Source organism: Apis cerana, linkage group LG1 (assembly GCF_029169275.1).
Source record: "Apis cerana isolate GH-2021 linkage group LG1, AcerK_1.0, whole genome shotgun sequence".
In the NCBI taxonomy this organism is placed as follows: Eukaryota; Metazoa; Arthropoda; class Insecta; order Hymenoptera; family Apidae; genus Apis; species Apis cerana.
Window position 1 is genome coordinate 26,490,874 of NC_083852.1, and position 18,702 is coordinate 26,509,575.

The 18,702-nt window shown below is 26.4% G+C and overlaps 2 protein-coding genes across 2 annotated transcripts in view; both read left to right on the forward strand.

Annotated features, from left to right (window-relative positions):
* The first annotated feature begins 960 nt into the window (after window positions 1–960).
* Window positions 961–3,797, forward strand: LOC107992411 (uncharacterized). Its single transcript, XM_017048255.3, has 2 exons — window positions 961–1,518; window positions 2,833–3,797. The coding sequence occupies exons 1-2, from the start codon at window positions 1,153–1,155 to the stop codon at window positions 3,157–3,159; spliced, it is 693 nt and encodes a 230-aa protein (XP_016903744.2). The 5' UTR covers window positions 961–1,152; the 3' UTR covers window positions 3,160–3,797.
* A 7,588-nt stretch (window positions 3,798–11,385) lies between these two features.
* Window positions 11,386–18,702, forward strand: part of LOC107992407 (uncharacterized) — a 71,351-nt gene continuing 64,034 nt past the window's right edge. Inside the window, exons 1-3 of the mRNA XM_062087135.1 lie at window positions 11,386–11,434; window positions 12,337–13,054; window positions 13,212–13,297. Coding sequence (XP_061943119.1) covers window positions 13,294–13,297 — 4 coding nt within the window. The 5' untranslated portion in view covers window positions 11,386–11,434; window positions 12,337–13,054; window positions 13,212–13,293. The remainder of the gene's footprint in view (window positions 11,435–12,336; window positions 13,055–13,211; window positions 13,298–18,702) is intronic.

An 18,702-nucleotide genomic window follows, 5' to 3' on the forward strand; every position in this document is an offset into this window, starting at 1 on the left:
AGTTCGTTTTTGCACAATGTTGAAACGATTCTTTCTAATTTAATTTTATTCAAAATATTCACGAAGGATATTATTATTTTAATGTGGATGATCGTAAATCGTGCATCGAGTTACGAATTACGAAAGGGCTATTATTTTATAACCGGCAAAGTTAATAATTCACGGCACGCTTATGATGTTTTGATTTAAATTGTAACACCAACATCAATACTTTTCTAACGCGTAGATTTTCAAAAAATTGCTACGAAATCCGATGGATTCGCGAATACCGAAAATGACACGATGACAGATTATGATCGATTTTTCGAAGGGAATCCAAGAGATCTATAAACGCGAGAAAGTGCGAAATTATCTGAAATCGATAGATATTACTTACTCGAATTTTAATAAACGCATCGTATATATATATATATATATATAAATTTAGAAAAAGATACGATATTATCTTGTTCTCTTATTGAAAAATCGAATTGTCGCTAAAAAATTAGAAAGCTAATTACGCGATTAAAAAAATATATAGATATAATATATAAATATAAAATATTTTATAAAACGAATTACAATAAATACAATAATAATTAAGGAATAAAACAGGAAAAGTAAATAAAATTTCGCGAGATAATTCATTATAACATGAGAAATAAAAGTTTGGAGTGATAATAAGAATTAAAATTTAATCAATCACGTTATCGCACTGTTTCGATTACGAAACTCAGTGAATACCCGCACTATTAGACATTACTACCAACTGTAAAAAATTATTCGAGAACAAATTGTTTCGTGAGATTATGTGAATCAATCTAGACGTAAGTGGTATTTTTGAAAAAAAAAATCGTTTCGAAGAAGAAGACTCGAATATGATTCCACGAGTTTATCAAAACGGGTAAAAAGTTCGACAAAATATAAGCCGTCGTTCCACCGTCCAACGTGCGTAGGTACGCTTGATTGTTTATACAATCTCGTATATAAGAAGAGTTCGAGAGTTTGACAATCTCAGTTCACGATCTCACGCCAATCGGTAGCATCACCTTAACGAAATTGTTCCTTTCGATCGGTTAATTATAATTTCTAATCTAATTTCATTGAGTTCGTATCGTAATTTGTAAGAAAAGTTTCTAAAAGTCTAAATTTCTAGAAATTTCAATCGCAAAGATGTTCGCTTCGCGCATTTATCTGTTGATCTCGATACTCGCTGTTGCATCTGGTGCACCTAAAACGCGAATCACCAGATCAACACCAACTTGGCATTTACCATGTGGCAATCATGTAAAAATCAACAATCATGTGAACAGCGAAGAAGAAGCTAACACGGATACAATCATAAAAAGTGATATAAAGATGGTTGAGATTCAGTATCAATTGACACTGAAGAACTATCTACTTCAAGACTTCGAGTACTTGTACGAAAAGGTACAAATCGGTGTTAACGAGCATCAGTACATCCCGAGCTGGATTCCTGGCAAGAAAGACGTGAACGCGATCATAAGGCTGAACAAGCCCACCTTAAACTTACAAACGGTGAGTACTCTTCGTTCATCATACGTGTATATAGAAAATTAATCGTGCGACATTCCATTCAGCCTCCATGTTTGAACCTTTCATCCTTAAATGGTTGATACCGAATCGTTTACAATCTATTCTATTATATATTAAAAACAGTTTCTTTCTATTTATTAAAAGTGTCATTAAGAAAAGCGATGGTAAAATAAATTTTTTTCTTGACAAGTAAAAAATTATGTTAAACGACTTTAACGATTCGACATTAACCGCCGAAAGGATTAAAGGATTAAAAAGATCAATCACGAAAATATTCACACAAATTCTAGAAATGATAAACTGATGAAATGAAACAGTCGGATAAAAAATTTGAAAAGTTTCCCGAATTCGAGACGATAAAGAAACAATATATCCTATTGATCGATACATCATCTCCTTTTGTTCAAAGGATCGTGCGATTGATAATTAATTTGCATCGCGCGTTAATTAAGATCCTCGTTTAAACGGTTAATTTAACGGCGTTTAAGCTTACATAAATATTCATGGAGCGTGGAAAGCTGGGTAAACGGAAAGAAGGGAGGCGCGATGGACTCGCGGGAACAGGTGAGAGAGAAGGTGGTCGCGCGTATTTTCACCGGCACGGCCAATTGACCGAGCACATCCCGATGTTGCAATTAATTAACGCAACGTTAAATAACAAATTTTAATGAGACGGTAATTATTATAAAGTAGCAGGGAAACAGAAGCATGCGCGACTGTTCGGCTGTTTGCGCGCGCAATGCAAGTTCGCGGGTGTACACGGTTGCTCATGTTAGCCGGGTCGGGCGGCTGCGTAATCAAGCTTGTTCTCAGCTACGATGCGTGCACACTGATAACTCATCCGTGATAACGTACAGGGTACTCTCAGATGTTTACCGCAATTCTCTTATTTTTTTCTTTTTTTCTCCTTACACCGACACTTTTACCAGTCGATTATTTTCAATTACGCAACGAGTGTTTGTCTTCTTTTTTTCATCTCTCGTTAGAAAAAAATTTCGAGACGAGATATACATATATATATATACATACACGATCTATCTTATGTGATTCACAAAGTGTGAAAGTGTGATTCGAATTAATTAACGTATCATTAATGATTACAATATTACAATACGAGATAAGGATTTCGAATGATTTTAATAATTATAGTTTAATAATTCGGAATTTTTGTTTTTTTGAAAATCGAATTCTACGATCAGGTCGAATAGAATTATTTTATGGATGAATATTTATTATATAGTTCGCGGTATTGCGTTATGTGATCGACAGAAAGTAAGATAATAATTTTTCTTACAGATCGTGAACCACTTTCCAAAGTTACACATGGACCTTCAGAAGTTTGCGGTAGCCTTCGAGCAATTGGTGAAAGACGAGACGGATCCGAAAATTTATTTAGCTCTTCACAAAACGCAGACTAATATAAAGGCTATGCTATGCGAAGTAGAAACGACTATCATAAATCTGCCACATCTTAAGATTCCATCGCAAGTGGAAAGGAATATCATGAGCAACATGGAAAGAAAGCCCGTGGACGAAACTAGAAGACTTATTCGTGATTGGGGTATACTTCTCAAATTCAAAGATTATCTTCATGCCTGGAAGCACATTTTTGATTTAGTGTGAAAAAGAAACGTTCGATAATATTATACAGTATTCAAATCCTATCGCAAAAATGTCAATGTTATTATATTTGTGACAATACAGTATCGAGGAAAACAATACGACGATTGCAACAAAATTGATCGAGAACGTACGACGCTTCTCGAGTGCGATCAATGAAGAGAAACAAATCGTATCACAATATGTGCATGACTGAACACCGATGGATACATTTGTGATAACAGAAATTAGAGATCGTTACGAAAAGTCTGTAGTCAAATGATATTATTTAATTAATTTATTCGTAAATTTATTTATTACGATCATTAGCATTAGTATTTATTATTTATTGATGGAATTATTTATTTGTAATATTTATTGATATCAATTGTACCTTTCAAGCTACCTGTTTAAAGAAGATTTGACGACTTGTGATAATTATTTATTTAAGGAAATCATAATATCTTATTGACAAGTGACTATTGTTAATATACGAGATTATTAGACATCGGTGAAAGACAATAATAGATTTTTATATTGTTCAATATTATCGAATAAATATCGTAAGCAATAAGTGATATATTTATGTATTCATATCATATTTAATAATTTATTATTACCTTATATTTTATAATAAAAGAAATGAAATTAAGAATTAAAAATAATTGCGTTTGTTTTCTTACCTACATTGCAATGTTAAGTATTCTAAATTCTTTCCGAAAGATGGCTCTATAAAAGCCAATTTATTAAACACGAACGAGATAAAGAACTGACACCATCCAATATATTTTCTTCCTCTATTTCTCTTTTTACCATTTTGGTAAAAATTTTTAACGTTATTAAGGTAACATAAAGAATACAATTGTAATATTGCAATAAATAAGTGTTTTATACTAATGAATTTAATAAATTGTAGAACATTATATTACGTCGATAAGTTAATTAATAAAGAGAACTACTCGAACCATTATTGATATAATAGTACATGACTTTGCCCGCTAAACTATCTACTAGAACTTTATTAAGTAGTATCAGTAGTTATATATCGCATGTTCTAACATACCGACTTAAGCAAAGTTTGTTACGCCATCTAGCATGCAACAATCTAAGGAATAAGTAGTATATCGAACGTATAAAACTTACTTTTTGAAGCTAATACCATGATTTACCGTTTTAAATCTGTTTAGAAATTTAAAGATTTTTTTTATACATATTTTTTACTCAACAAAAGTCTCAAAGTAATCCATCTACCCAAAAGTTTAAAGATTGTACTAAAAGAATTCGATATCTTATTACGCAACATTATTTTAAATCATAAATAATTTCTCATAACATTAATAAAGAAACGCGTAAACTATAATATAATCCAACTCTAATTCAATTATTGATCAATCGCAATTAATAACAAAAATGCGATGCCAATAATTAAATCTGCTGACATGCAATCAACCAAATGATACAATAATATTGTGTATTACTAAAACGAGCATAGTGACAAAATAGTAACAATGATTTCCCATTCTTTGGACCCAAACAAGATTCAAAAAATGAGAAACCATTCGTTGCAGCCCTCTTCGTGACAGTTTGTCGGGCCTCTTCGGTCTTCCTCCTTCGGGCGCGATGCCCGCTGAAACTTAAATCTAGGCTCGAGATTCATTAATCGTAAACCGAAAAAAAAATAAAGGACTAAAAATTAAATGCACATGGACTATCAACGATCGCAGCTATTGTACACGCGCAGAATCTCGAGCGCAACGTTCGTTTCGAAAGTAAATCGCGACCGCGATCGCGAAATTCGAAAAATCGATGAGCAAAGCCAGATTGACGAGTGACATTTGTCGCTCGTCGATTTCTCAAATTTTTATTCCCTGAAACAAGTTGTCACGCGAAAACGCGCCTACCCGATCAGAGACTGTGACAACCTGCCCGGCCCTACCTACTTATGATTAAACAGACACACAGAAGTATACTACCTATCCTACCTAGCCCTATATTTAAAAAATATTGCAAAACAGGCACACCAACACACACGTTCCACGATTTTCACGCATAACACTCGGGCGCAAAAGCCTACACTAGGGAAAGCGTCCCGGAACGCCTCCGACACCCGAGCTTGGCACACTACTCGCACACTCTAACTTTACGTACCGTTTTCCTGAAATCGACTGACGATGGCTAGCGACCATTGCGTGAAAAAAATGCGTTTTAATCAATTTTAATTAATTTTAATATTTATGATCAAAGATGAAAGAAGTAACTAAATGGTTAAATTTTCATTATTACAATTTGAAATTAAAAATTAGTAATGCTAGTATTTATTGTTACATTCGCAATTTTAATTACGAATGTAATATTGCGATTATGTATTGTAATTGAATTAATAATGAAGAAGAAGAAAATAATAATTGAAACGACGCAATTCCACAGCCTAACCATACACACATACATGCACAATGTGGAAAATACGTCGTGCACGATACACTAACGCATCGTCAATCGCTAAAAAGTTTTTATTAGCTTATGAACTAAGGTCATCATGTCCATTGCCTTTCTCCCAATCAAGTAGCACCTGGGCACGTGAGTGAGATTCTGGCAACAGCATGGAAAGTGTTAAACCTGAAAATCCTGAGCTAAAAAAAAATTATTTATTTTTTATTTAACGGATTAATACTCTTTTGTAAAATTTATTTACTTTTACTTTAAACAGTAATAAATTTACTTTACATATTTAATAAGTTATTAAGTATTATATTTTAATTAAATAAACATCAACAAAGAACTCATTTATGAAAATTTATTCATGACAATGAGTAATTGATTTGAAAAAATAACCTCAGGTGATTCTTTCATCAAAGCAAATTTTCGAAAATGCAAAAATAATGTTCACAACTTGTTGCTCTGATTCAAAAATCTACCTGTCGCGTAATGTCTTCTTGTATATAAGATTTAATACATTTTTATAAAGAAGAATAAAATATTTATATTTCAAGTCATACTTGATTTATAATTAAAAAACGCGATACAAGAAGACCTATCCTAATCTAGTAAATAAAATGAAATAAAGAAAAAAAGAAATGTTACTATTCACGAGTAAAATAAATACCCGTGGTCACTATGCTCGTGTAAAATTCTATTTATACAACCAGTCACTCATATCGATTTGGATCTTTCATCCTATGACATGATTGAATGACCGGAGGAACAGAAATGCATGTGACTCACCATTTGATGAGAAGAATCTTCTTATCGTTGTTCATGGGAAATTATTGTAGAGATTGGAAAATATCTGTAACAAAAAATGGAATATTATAATTTAATTTAATGTGATGTTAAAGATTGAAATTCTAATAAAGTAGAATAATAATAAAAATTGATATTTTTAAATCGAAATTTAAAAATTTAAATTTTCTAATGGCAGAATAAAAAAAGTTTAAATATATATATTCAATTTTTTTTTATTTTATTTTTCCTATCCAATATTTATTTAAAAAAATACTGCTATTTTTAAAAAAATTGTACTGTGAATATTCCTTATTCGAATTAATAACATCCTATAAAAATATTCGAAAATCTATTCAAAATATAGAAAATTAGTTTCGATAACAGAATGATACTTTGCATAACGATTTCGATATATCGAATTATAAATCGAAAAGGAGAAAGGAAATATTCAATTCGATAAATCGAAATATGTCGAACACAAACGCCATTAATTTCTTGAAAAGACTAAATTGATTTTAAAAAAATGTGTTTGAATTTGGAAAAATCAAAACAAACATACAAAAATAATACAAGAATTAAACATACGGATGAATTAGAAAAAAATTTAGGAAAAAATATAAAATATATACTGTATAAAATATATATATGAATTGATTATAATGAAAATTTATTATTTCTATTTCAGAATGAATAAAAAAATAAAAGAAATTTATAGTAATTATATTTATAGTAATTTATTAAAAATAAATAAAAACTTACCATATTTGCATAAAAATCGTCAGATTATCTTTCACCATAGTATATAAAAAAATTATTTCACTTTCCATCTTCAATCAATTTGATAAAAGTTGACAAAAGTTCAAAAGTCTGATATAACATGATTAAATAAACATGTATTAGGTTTAGAGTTAATAATTAATAACAAATTTTTTATAATTATACACTTCACTGGTAAAACGTGACCTGTCACCACGATTTTCAACTATAGACTGACGCCATGCGCATTACAATGCGCATAGATTCATAATGAGACTAAATTTTAACAGCTTTCTGATTGGCTAGAACTATGCGATTCTTTATTTTAAATTCGCGCGAAAATTCAACTGTATTATATAATAATTTTTAATTGTGAATTGTACACAATAAAAAAAAATTAAACTTTACTATTTCTTTATAACTCCCATATTGAAACATTTCCTGTTTTCAAAGAAAAATTAGTAATCAATTAATGACTGTAGTAAAATCAAAATATATAGAGTCATATTAATTGATAATATATTAAATCATTAAATTAAAATAAAATAATAATCAAGGATAAATTTTATCTTAGAAAAAATATCTACTTGCAACTTAATTTTCAGTTCGGATTTTTAATATTTCAAAATTTCATATTTATATTGTATAAAATTTTTAAATTTGCATACAATTTTTACATAGTATAAAATTTATTAATATTATTATATAATAATATTAATTATTATATATTTATAATATTATATAAAGAAATATATTTATAATATAATATATTATAATTATATAGAATATATTATAGAATATATTTATAATATAATTAATATATTTATAATATTATAAAATTTATTTTATAATAAGGTTATAAAAATATGAATTCGATTTCAATTTTAAAATTTTCCTATAAAAATTGAAATATAATAGAAATTTAATATAGAAATTAATTAAATTAAATCTAAAAAAATAAATCAAAACATTATAAAAAAATTATTTTTTACATAATATTACATTATTCTATTGATAGTATGTTGTTTTTATTGATTATTATTGATTGATTGTATTTTATATAAAAACAAATTGAACTAAAAATTATTTTTTATTGGACATTTATGATGTATAAATGTTAATTGTAATTAATTTATATGTTAATATGTTTGAAAGAATAATTTTTATTTTTATAATATTAATTTCTTTTTAACAATTAAATAAATTAATAACAATTAAATTTTTTTCCACTAGATATTTAAACAATAATTAATAAGTTAAATTCTTCAATATCATTGAATTCATCATATTGCAGGTTTGTGAGATTTATTTAATTATTAAGATAAATTTCTATTTATGTATATCATTTTTAATTCAATTAATATTTGTGTTAAATTCTTTTTTGATGTTTTAGCTTTTGTAATTTTTAATTTAAATTTTTTCCTTATGTTTCAATTTTTGTTTTATATTACATTTCTTTTAGACATTTCTATATTTATTCATTATATTTATATATCACAATATTAAATTCTTTTTTATGTAATTGTAATTTTTTAAATTCCATTATATCAAATTTTTTTTATATATGTTTTATAATGTTTTCTAAGTTAACATTTATATTAAATTCTTTTTTAATATATAAATTTCCCAGTTTTTTAAAAATTTTGTTTTTCTGGAATCTTCTTTAGTTTTAGTATTATTATTATTAGCATAATATTTAATTTTTATATTATATTTCTTTTTTATATTTCTATATTTATTCATTTTTTATGTATTATATATATATATATATTCTGTCTTATGTTATAATCTTGTTACAATTTAATTAATTATTATGTCAAATTATTTTTTTATATAGTTCTTTTTGATTCAGTTAAAATTTATATTAAATTTTTTTCTTATGTTTTAGTTTTTTTGAGATTTCTTTAAATATTAGGTTAAATTTTTCTGCTTTTTCTAAAATCTTTTTTAGGTTATAGTATTTATTATTTTTATCTTACACTTTTTTTTATATTTTTATATTTATTATTATATATATAATTTGTATATTGTATATATATTATATATATTAATATATACATAATATAATATATAATATACATGTGTTATATATATTAATATTATATATATATAATTATATATTAAAATTTTAAATGCTTTTTTTATATATACAAACTATAATAATATATACAAATAAAAATATAGTTTAAATATAGTTAAATGTTATGTTGAATTACTTTTTTATATCTGTTTTCTGATTTAGTTAATATAATGTTTTAAATTTTCTTTTTTTATAATTTTTTTTCTAAATTTTTTTCTAAATTTCTTTAATTTCTAAGTTAAATTCTTATGCTTTTAATTTTCTCAAATCTTATTTAGTTTATAATATAGTATAATATAATTGTAATATATTTGTAATAGTTAATAATTAATATTATTATTCTCTTCTTATGTTTTCATATATTTTACTCATTAGTAAATTTTTTTCTAAATTTCTTTAATTTCTAAGTTAAATTCTTATGCTTTTAATTTTCTCAAATCTTATTTAGTTTATAATATAGTATAATATAATTTGTAATAGTTAATAATTAATATTATTATTCTCTTCTTATGTTTTCATGTATTTTACTCATTATTTATATATTATAATATTATACAATTCTTCTACAATTGTTCAGTTTTATTAAATTTAATTAATTATTATGATATACTTTAAAATTACATTTTTGTCTTTTGTGATTCAATTAACATATATGTTAAATCTTTTTTTTCATATCTTAGTTTAGATTTCTTTAAATTTTAGATTAAAATTTCTTCTTTTCTTAAAATCCTTTTTAGTTCATAATATTTATTACTTTCATGTAATATATCTTTTTCATGTTTTTATATTTATTCATTATTTATGTATTACAATGTTAAATGCTTCTTTCATATCTATCTTAAATATAACCTTAAATATAATTAATTATTATATTAAATTACTTTTTTATATATATTTTCTGATTTAATTAATATAATATGTTTTTTTTATAGTTTTCTTCTAAATTTCTTTAACTTGTTAATTAAATTCATTTTTTATAGTTTTAGTTTTCTCAAATCTTATTTAGTTTATAATAACTAACATTATTAAATTCTTTTGTGATTTTCATATGTTTTACTCATTATTTATGTATTACAATTTTAAATTTCTTTTTTATTATAATTATAGTTTTATTTAAAGTTTTTTATTTAATATTATTTTAACATTTAAGTTAAATTTTTTTTCTATATTTTTAATTTTCTAAAATCTTTTTTAATGTTAATTATTATATATAATTACATTTTCTTTTTATGATTATTCATTATTTATGTATTATAATGTTAAATTACTCTTTTGTATCTTTTTTTTTTATTTTTTTTCCTACATTTTTATTAAATATAATTAATAGTTTAATAAATTACTTTTTACATATGTTTTTTCTAATTCAATTAATATTTGTCTTGTATTCTTTTTTTATGTTTATTTTTATTATCCACTTAATATATACGTTAAATTCTTTTGCATGTTTTAAATTTTTCAGATTTATTTTTTTAGATTTAGATAAATTTATCTTAAATTTTTGTTTTATTCTTTAATTTTTTTCAGATTTTGTTGATCTCAATATATAAATTTTTGTTTATGTTCAAATTTTATTCACATTTTATTAACTGTTATAATTCTTGAATATAATTTCATGTTTTAGTTTTTTTTCTATTTTATTGATTTTTATGTTTACATTACTTAATATTATGTTTCAAATTTCTTAACTTTATTTAACTTTATTTATGTTATTTAATTTTATATTAAATTTTATTTTTATTATTTAGTTTTATATTAAATTTTATTTTTATATTTTCTTTATATATTTTATCAAAATTTATTACTTTTATATTAAGTTCATTTTTATGTTTCAATTTTTATAAAATTATTTTTGTTTTTTTGTTAAATTTATTTTTTATTTTGTTATTTTTATATAGGTTTAATCTTATTTAATCTATTAAATTTATAACTATTTTATTTAATTTGTCTATTTTGTTAAATTAAATTTAATAATTTTATTACAAATTTTTATAATAATTTTATTATATTTCTAATAGATAGATTTTTGCACACTTTGACAATTATAAACAATTAATATGTATTATATATATTTTAATTTTTGGCGCGATTTTAAGTAAATAAGTAAATACCATGCGTCAGCCAATCAGAAAGTTATTAAGTTTTAGTCGCAAAATGAATTAGTGCGCATTACAATGCGCATGGTGTTAGTCTTCAGTTGAAAATCGTGACAAGAAGACGCATCATCGTGTATTATACGACGCAGTAAGTTATTTTATTCTTATTATTACCAAATTTATCAATTATTGCTAATTTAGTTTTTTAAATAATCCATTCAGTATAGTGAAAACGAAATTAATTAGTTCTTTGTGTTTCTTATGTCTTTTTCTTCGATTGTTCATTTATCTATTGCGTCATTAGTAGCATTATGTATCGAAATATTTCGAGACAGAATTTGAAATCGGATATTGCTTTCTTTTAATATAATTTTAATTTTATATGTTTATTTTATGTTCTTGATCTTTATTTTTATCATATTCTATTAATGTAAAATAAATTTTTTACGATTTATTACAAATTCATTTCATGAAATCGAATTATTAAAATAACGCATATTATTCTAAATATATATATAAGTTCTTATATATTATTTATTTTATTTTGTTTTTTTTCGGTTTATTATTTATATTTTGTACGAGGTTAAAAACATTCCTTATGATATCATGTTTCCAAGAAATTAGATTTGTGTTCAAACATGTTGTGTCGAATTGTCGAACGTTACCCCCTCCATTTTGTTATTCGATACACGAAATCTAATGCGCAGTGACAATTGTTCGTTGATTCGTTATAGCAATTAGACGTTTGAAATTTTCTCGAAACGTGTGTTCTATTTAGTGTATGATATTTTAATATTTTTTTTATAGTTACTTTTTTATTCATTTGCTTTTTTATTTAATTAATATATCTTTATTCAATATTTTATGATATTATTGGATTGATAATTCTTTGATAATTCATTTTGAATTCTTCATTCATCATATAATTTAAGTATCGAATTATAGATATCTGATAAGTTTTTATTTGATTTAATTATTGTGATACTTTAACTAATCTAATTTTATACATTTTATTTATTTATTTAGAAGTTTTTATTTTTTTCTTTGTAGGTTAATTAGTAGTGTCAGTGATAACTCTTGAAGACGAGAAAAATTCCAACATGGACACCATGTCTTTTTTAGACTTTCTTTCGTGGTAAAATTTTACATTTCGTATGTATAAATTTTTATTTTGTTTTATTGGATTATTAGTGATTGTTATTAAGCAATTCATAAAATTACACTTTAGTTTAAAGAAAGTGAAAAAAATTAAAAATTTATAAGAAACTTTCATAATTTATCATTAAAAATTAAATTTTAAAATTGTTAACGAACATTTTATTAAATTTCAGATAATTATAAATAATTGATAATATTTTTATGTATAATTTATAACCAATTAAAATAAAAAAACAATATTTTCAAAACAAATACTCGATAGGAAGAAGAAAAATATCGAAAAGATATTGCTTTTTCTATCACTCCCCATTCTCTACTAATGTAATATTAATTTCAGAAAATATTTGTGACCGCGCGCAATGCGGTTAATAGAATCAGTGTTTGCTTCGTCACATAGTATTGTAAATGTTTTTCAAAGCACAATAGCTCTGATTAAATATAATTAGAATAATCAAATGCGAAGAAGTGTTTGTTTACCGATTTAATTTATACGGATATGTTATTAGTTTTCTATTTTTTATTTTTATTATTTTTCTTTATTTTAAATATTCGTTTTCAATACAAAGTCAGCGTTTCAAGAGAATAAGGCGATCATCCATCACGCGAAGAGGTAATTGTTCTTTTATCTATCTAAATTTTTATTTTTCTAAATAGAAATTAATTGGAATTTCAATCATCATTATTACGTATTGCATATTTAATAGTTTCGTATTTCAATTTTTTCAAATAATTAGAATCATGTTTTTAATTATAATGTTTTGTCACAGATTTCTTCCATTTTTCTATCTAATGACAACGTTCTTCCCGATGACTTCTGGATTACAATAACAATGAGGGATTCGTCGCATCATGGGTGAGTCGCATGCTTTTTGATTCCTCCGATCGCTCATCATGTCGTAGGATGAAAGATCCGAATCGACACGAGTGATTGGTTGTATACGTAGAATTTTGCATGAGCACAATGACCACGGATATTTATTTATAATAAATATCCGCGAGTAGTAACAATTATTTCTTTTCTGTTTCGTTTATTTATTTATTAGTTCAGACTAGGGTCTTCTTATGCTTCGCGTTTTTTATTAATATAAAATATTTAATAATGTAAATTTTCTAATACGAAAATATATAGTAATTATTATTAGTGTACATAATTATTACTACAATAATTAATTTGAATTTGTATAATTTAAAATCCTTCAGAGTAATATTTTAAGTTATTTAATCAATTTGATTATTATGATTGTCATATAATAATTTCATATAATTTCAATATAATTTATAATATTAATAGATAGTAAAATTCAATTTTTATTCATACAAATGTGAATTAAATTTTGTGCAAGAAGACATTTCGCGACAGGCAGATTTTAGAATCAGAGCAATAAGTTTTGAATATTATTCTTGTGATTTTGAAAATATGCTCTGATGAAGAAATCGCCTGAGGGTATTTCTATTAATATTTGTATTAAATTACAACGAATTCTAATTTCTTTTTAAATTAAATATTAAAAATTTAATATACTAAAATTTCAATAACTTGTTCAATAATGAAATAAAATATAAAATTGAGTCACAAATAAATATTATTTTTTGAAATATAATAAGAATTTGAAATATATAATATAATTTAAATAATTATATAATTTGAAATATATAAAAGAATATTAGCCCGTTAGATACAAAATGGATATATTAATATATGTTTTTAGCTCAGGATTTTCAGATTTAATCCTTTCCATATTCATTACCAGGAACTCACTTACATACCCAGGTGTTAGTTGAGTGAGGGAGAGGTAATGGGTATGATGATCTTAGCTCGTAAGTTAATACAAATTTTTTAGCGACTGACGATGCGTTAGTGTATCGTGCACGGTGTATTTTCCACATTGTGTGTGTGTGTGTGTGGTTAGGCTGTGGAATTGCGCCGTTTCAATTATTATTTTTTTCACTATTCAATTACAATTTACAATCACAGTCGTAATTAAATATTGCAAATAAGTAATAAAAAATAGCAAGATTACTAATCTTTAGTTTCAAATTACAATAATGTACAATTTTATATTTCACAATAATGGTATCGTTTAGTCTGGTGATTAATATTCTAGAAAATATTATATATTCATAAATATTCACAATTAAAATATAGATACACGCATTTTTGTTTCACGCAATGGTCGCTAGCCATCGTCAGTCGATTTCAGGAAAATGGTACGTACAGTTAGAGTATGCAAGTTTTGCGTGCCAAGCTCGGGTGTCGGAGGCGTCCCGGGACGTTTTCCCTAGTGTAGGTTTTTGCGCCCGAGTGTTATGCGTGAGAATCGTAGAATATATGTGTTGGTATGCCTGTTTTGCAATATTTTTTAAATATAGGGCTAGGTAGGATAGGTAGTATACTTCTGTGTGTCTGTTTAATCATAAGCAGGTAGGGCCGGGCAGGTTGTCACAGTCTCTGATCGGGTAGGCGCGTTTTCGCGTGACAACTTGTTTCAGGGAATAAAATTTGAGAAATCGAAGGCGAAATTGAGACGAATGGATGACAATGCCACTGGTCTCTGGCTTTGCTTATCGATTTTTCGAATTTCGCGGTCGCGATTTGCGTTCGAAACGAACGTTGCGCTCGAGATTCAGTGCACGTACGAAGAACGATCATTGCGATCATTGATCTTCCATGTGCACTTAGCTTCCGTGATTTAGTTCTTTTTTTTTTTCTTTAGTTCGCGATTAGTGAATCTAGATTTAAGTTTCAGCGGGCATCGCGCCCGAAGGAGGAAGACCGAAGAGGCCCGACAAACTGTCACGAAGAGGGCTGCAACGAATGACTTCTCATCTTTTGGATCTTGTCTGGATCCAAAGAATGGGAAGTCATTGTTACTACTTTGTCATTGTGCTCGTTTTAGTAATACGTAGTATATGTTGTATTGTTTTGGTCAATTTGCATGCTGGCCCATCGTTCATCCAATCATCATGGGCAAATCGCGGTTTTGCATTAGTGTTGCGATTGATAAATAACGGGTTGAATTAGTATTGCGATAAAATGATAATCGTGTTTACTGTTAGCGTTGCATTGAAAAAAATACCGCGGTTTTTAATTATGCTTTCATTATGAATTAGTTTATTTTTTTTATTGTTCTTTCTCTTTTAATATAAATTTGATTTTATTCTATTATGTAATTACGATTTATAATATCGTGAAATTTAAACTAGCTTTTTAGATTTATAAAATAATAATAAATTTTATATTTAATTACTTTGAAGAATTAGTGTTGCGTTGATGAAAGATCGCGTTTTTTATAGTAGTATTGCGTTTATTTGTCTAAATTGCCCATATTCTTTCCACTTGGACTCTGAAAGTACATTCCAACTTCTCATCTATTACAGCCAAAAAGGCTACAAAGGATGATTATACAACATCAGTCTCCGACTATGATTGCAATCTTCTGCTATTAATGTTGCGTCTATGATAAAATACGAATGTTTTCGTATATGTTTTCGCGAATCTTTTATTTTTTTTTTATCTTTTTTTTTGTTGATGAAGAATTGCATTAAAAATATAATGAAATACTCTTCGCGTTTTCTTTTGAGATTTTAACATATTAGTGTTGCGAAATAAAAAAAAATTCCACTCACGGTTTGTTCTGTTTTATATTGATAATAATTATTATATAATAATAATTATATAATATAAATAATATAAATAATTATTTTGGTAAAAATAACCTTCTGGTTACTTTTGAGGAATTTAATTTTACGTATATAATTGAATCAATGGTATAAAAAACTTTGATTTTTTTAATCGATATTTCAGACATAGGATTTTATTCTGTTTAAGATATTTTGCATTTCTCCTATGATAAAACGTATAAAGAAAAAGGAATTATAGGAAAAAGACAAATATCATAAAAATTGACCCTCAGCGCTATCTTTAGAATTTCTTCTAGAAATATATTTTTGATGAAATATTTTTAATACTCGAGAGATAGCATTGGTCTTCAATTCTTATTTTGCTCTGCCTTTTTTCGAGAGATATCCTTAGCACTCAAAAGATGGTGCTTGCAGTCAATTCTTATTCTTTCTCCTTCTCCCACTGTTCTTCTTTCTTGTTAGTTCTTGTATAGTTTAATTTATAGCACTCTGGAGATGGCGCTGATTTCATAATTTTTACATTATCTTCTTTTTTCTCCTATTATATTCTCCCCAAACTTTTTATTTCTCTACAAATTTATATTCTCAAAATATATATTGAATTTCTATTTTGTGTACTTTAAAATATTCATACAAATGCAAGATCGTTTTTAATTAATTTAATTCTTTAATTAAAATTTCTAAATGTTAGCAAAAATTATAAAGTGATATATCTTATGTATAATTATTTCTTATAGGAAATGAACAAAATAAATTTAATTATATTATATTTCCTCAACTGACTAAAAATTATAGGAATAAATATTTAATTATTAAATAAATTTCCAGAAATGAAAATACATACATAAGTAAGTAAAAAATGTTGTAGAATTTACTTTTATTAATGGAATGCTTGCGTATTTCCATTCATAAAGTATAAATGAAGAAAGATAGTTACGTTTCGTTAAATTTCTCCTAGTCCTTTTATAATATTCATTTTTAACAAAATATTCATCTTTTTTCCTTAAAAAATGTTCAAGTTTAGTTAATAAACAATTTCAAAAGCAATTCTAAAAAATTAAACATTTTAACGAGTTAATAAAATGTAGTGAAATCTTTGTAATTAATTTCTAATTAAAAGTCATCAGGCTATCACTATCACTATCACTATATTTTTAACCGACAATCTTCCCTCAGAAACATTTAACTTTCTTTAACGATAAATATTCAACAATATTAAATAATAATTATGCATTTCGTATTTTTTATATATTTATTTTTTATATTCGTATTTTTCCATATATTATAAATAATTAGTTTCATTTTTCCATGGGCTCGTATTATTTCCACACGAGACTTTTTAGATTTAAAAATTTATATAATTTAAAACATAGTTTTTATTACCTGTGTATATTTTCATTTATCGTTAAAGATAGATCGCATATCAATTTTCTGCATCGATTATTATATTTTTCTTATTTTACACTTACGAAACATATTGATATCGTTACAAAATATCTCGACATTAACTTTGAATGCATAGATGATCCATATTTTTTCTGTATGAAAACACAGCTCGATAAATTCTCCCTTTCTGTAAAATACGAAAACGGAGGTGTCGCAATCCCGACTCGATAGATGCGAGCATAGCGAGCATTAATGCAACGTCTCGAGAACCGTGCGCACAAACACTAGAATGGAATAGAATTATTCTGACTCATCACTAAGACGTAACTACGAGAAAGTAAAACCGCCAGGCAGAAAGCAACATCGAGATATTGTTTTGTTATAACGGATGGTTGGGCATAGCCGATGTTGCGAAAATTGATATTGGAATTTCTTCGAACGCGTTCGTCAACGAATCGGTGGGGTCCAAGATCGAGATCGAGAAGCATTTTCGATCAAGGGACAAAGAGACGACGGGGTAATGGAAGTGGCAGCTTCCCAAGAGGATCACGAAGTCTGTGTGCCCGATCGTGCCAATCCCTGGCATTCAAATGCCAGCCTCTTTGTTCGCCTCTGTTTTCGTCACGTGGAAGGATTATACTTTGCCATGGGATTACACTATGGACGCCCGTACGAAGCACAGGAGTGGTATCATCGTGCGAATCGTAGCTCGAAGCGTATGGAGCGAGGCGCGCCTCTCTTCGCTTCGCAATAATTAGATAGCTCTGTTGCGAATTGATTCTCGTTGCGATCGAGCTTAATCCAGCTTAAATTCCCTGCCAATTATCATTATCCAACGTTATCTAATATCATTCAACGGTAATTTATACGAATATAGCGTGAGAAAAAAGGAGAAAATGGTTTGCCAAGTGTCGGAACCTTGTCTTTCTGATTCATCGATCGATGAGATCGCGAGATCGTATTCAGAATCGACGATGATGAGCGAGAATGAACAAAAGAACGAAGGTCGACCACTCGATTAGCTCGGTAATTAAGAAGTAATAATTGTAGAAAATAGAAGGAGCTTATGTAAATGAACCAATACTATTGACGATTATGACGGGTGATAATAACGCGAAACGACCATGACCGTATTTGAAAGATTTTTCGAGGGGCACGTTGAAAAAACGTTTGCGATTATTCATTATATTCATTCTATTATTTATACACTCCCTGTGTATTAATTATCGT

Excerpts from the sequence above, each read along its gene's own strand:
- LOC107992411 (XM_017048255.3), top strand. The coding sequence starts at position 1,153 with ATGTTCGCTTCGCGCATTTATCTGTTGATCTCGATACTCGCTGTTGCA. Across the intron at positions 1,519-2,832 it reads CCACCTTAAACTTACAAACG|ATCGTGAACCACTTTCCAAA; the intron begins GTGAGTACTCTT and ends TTTTTCTTACAG.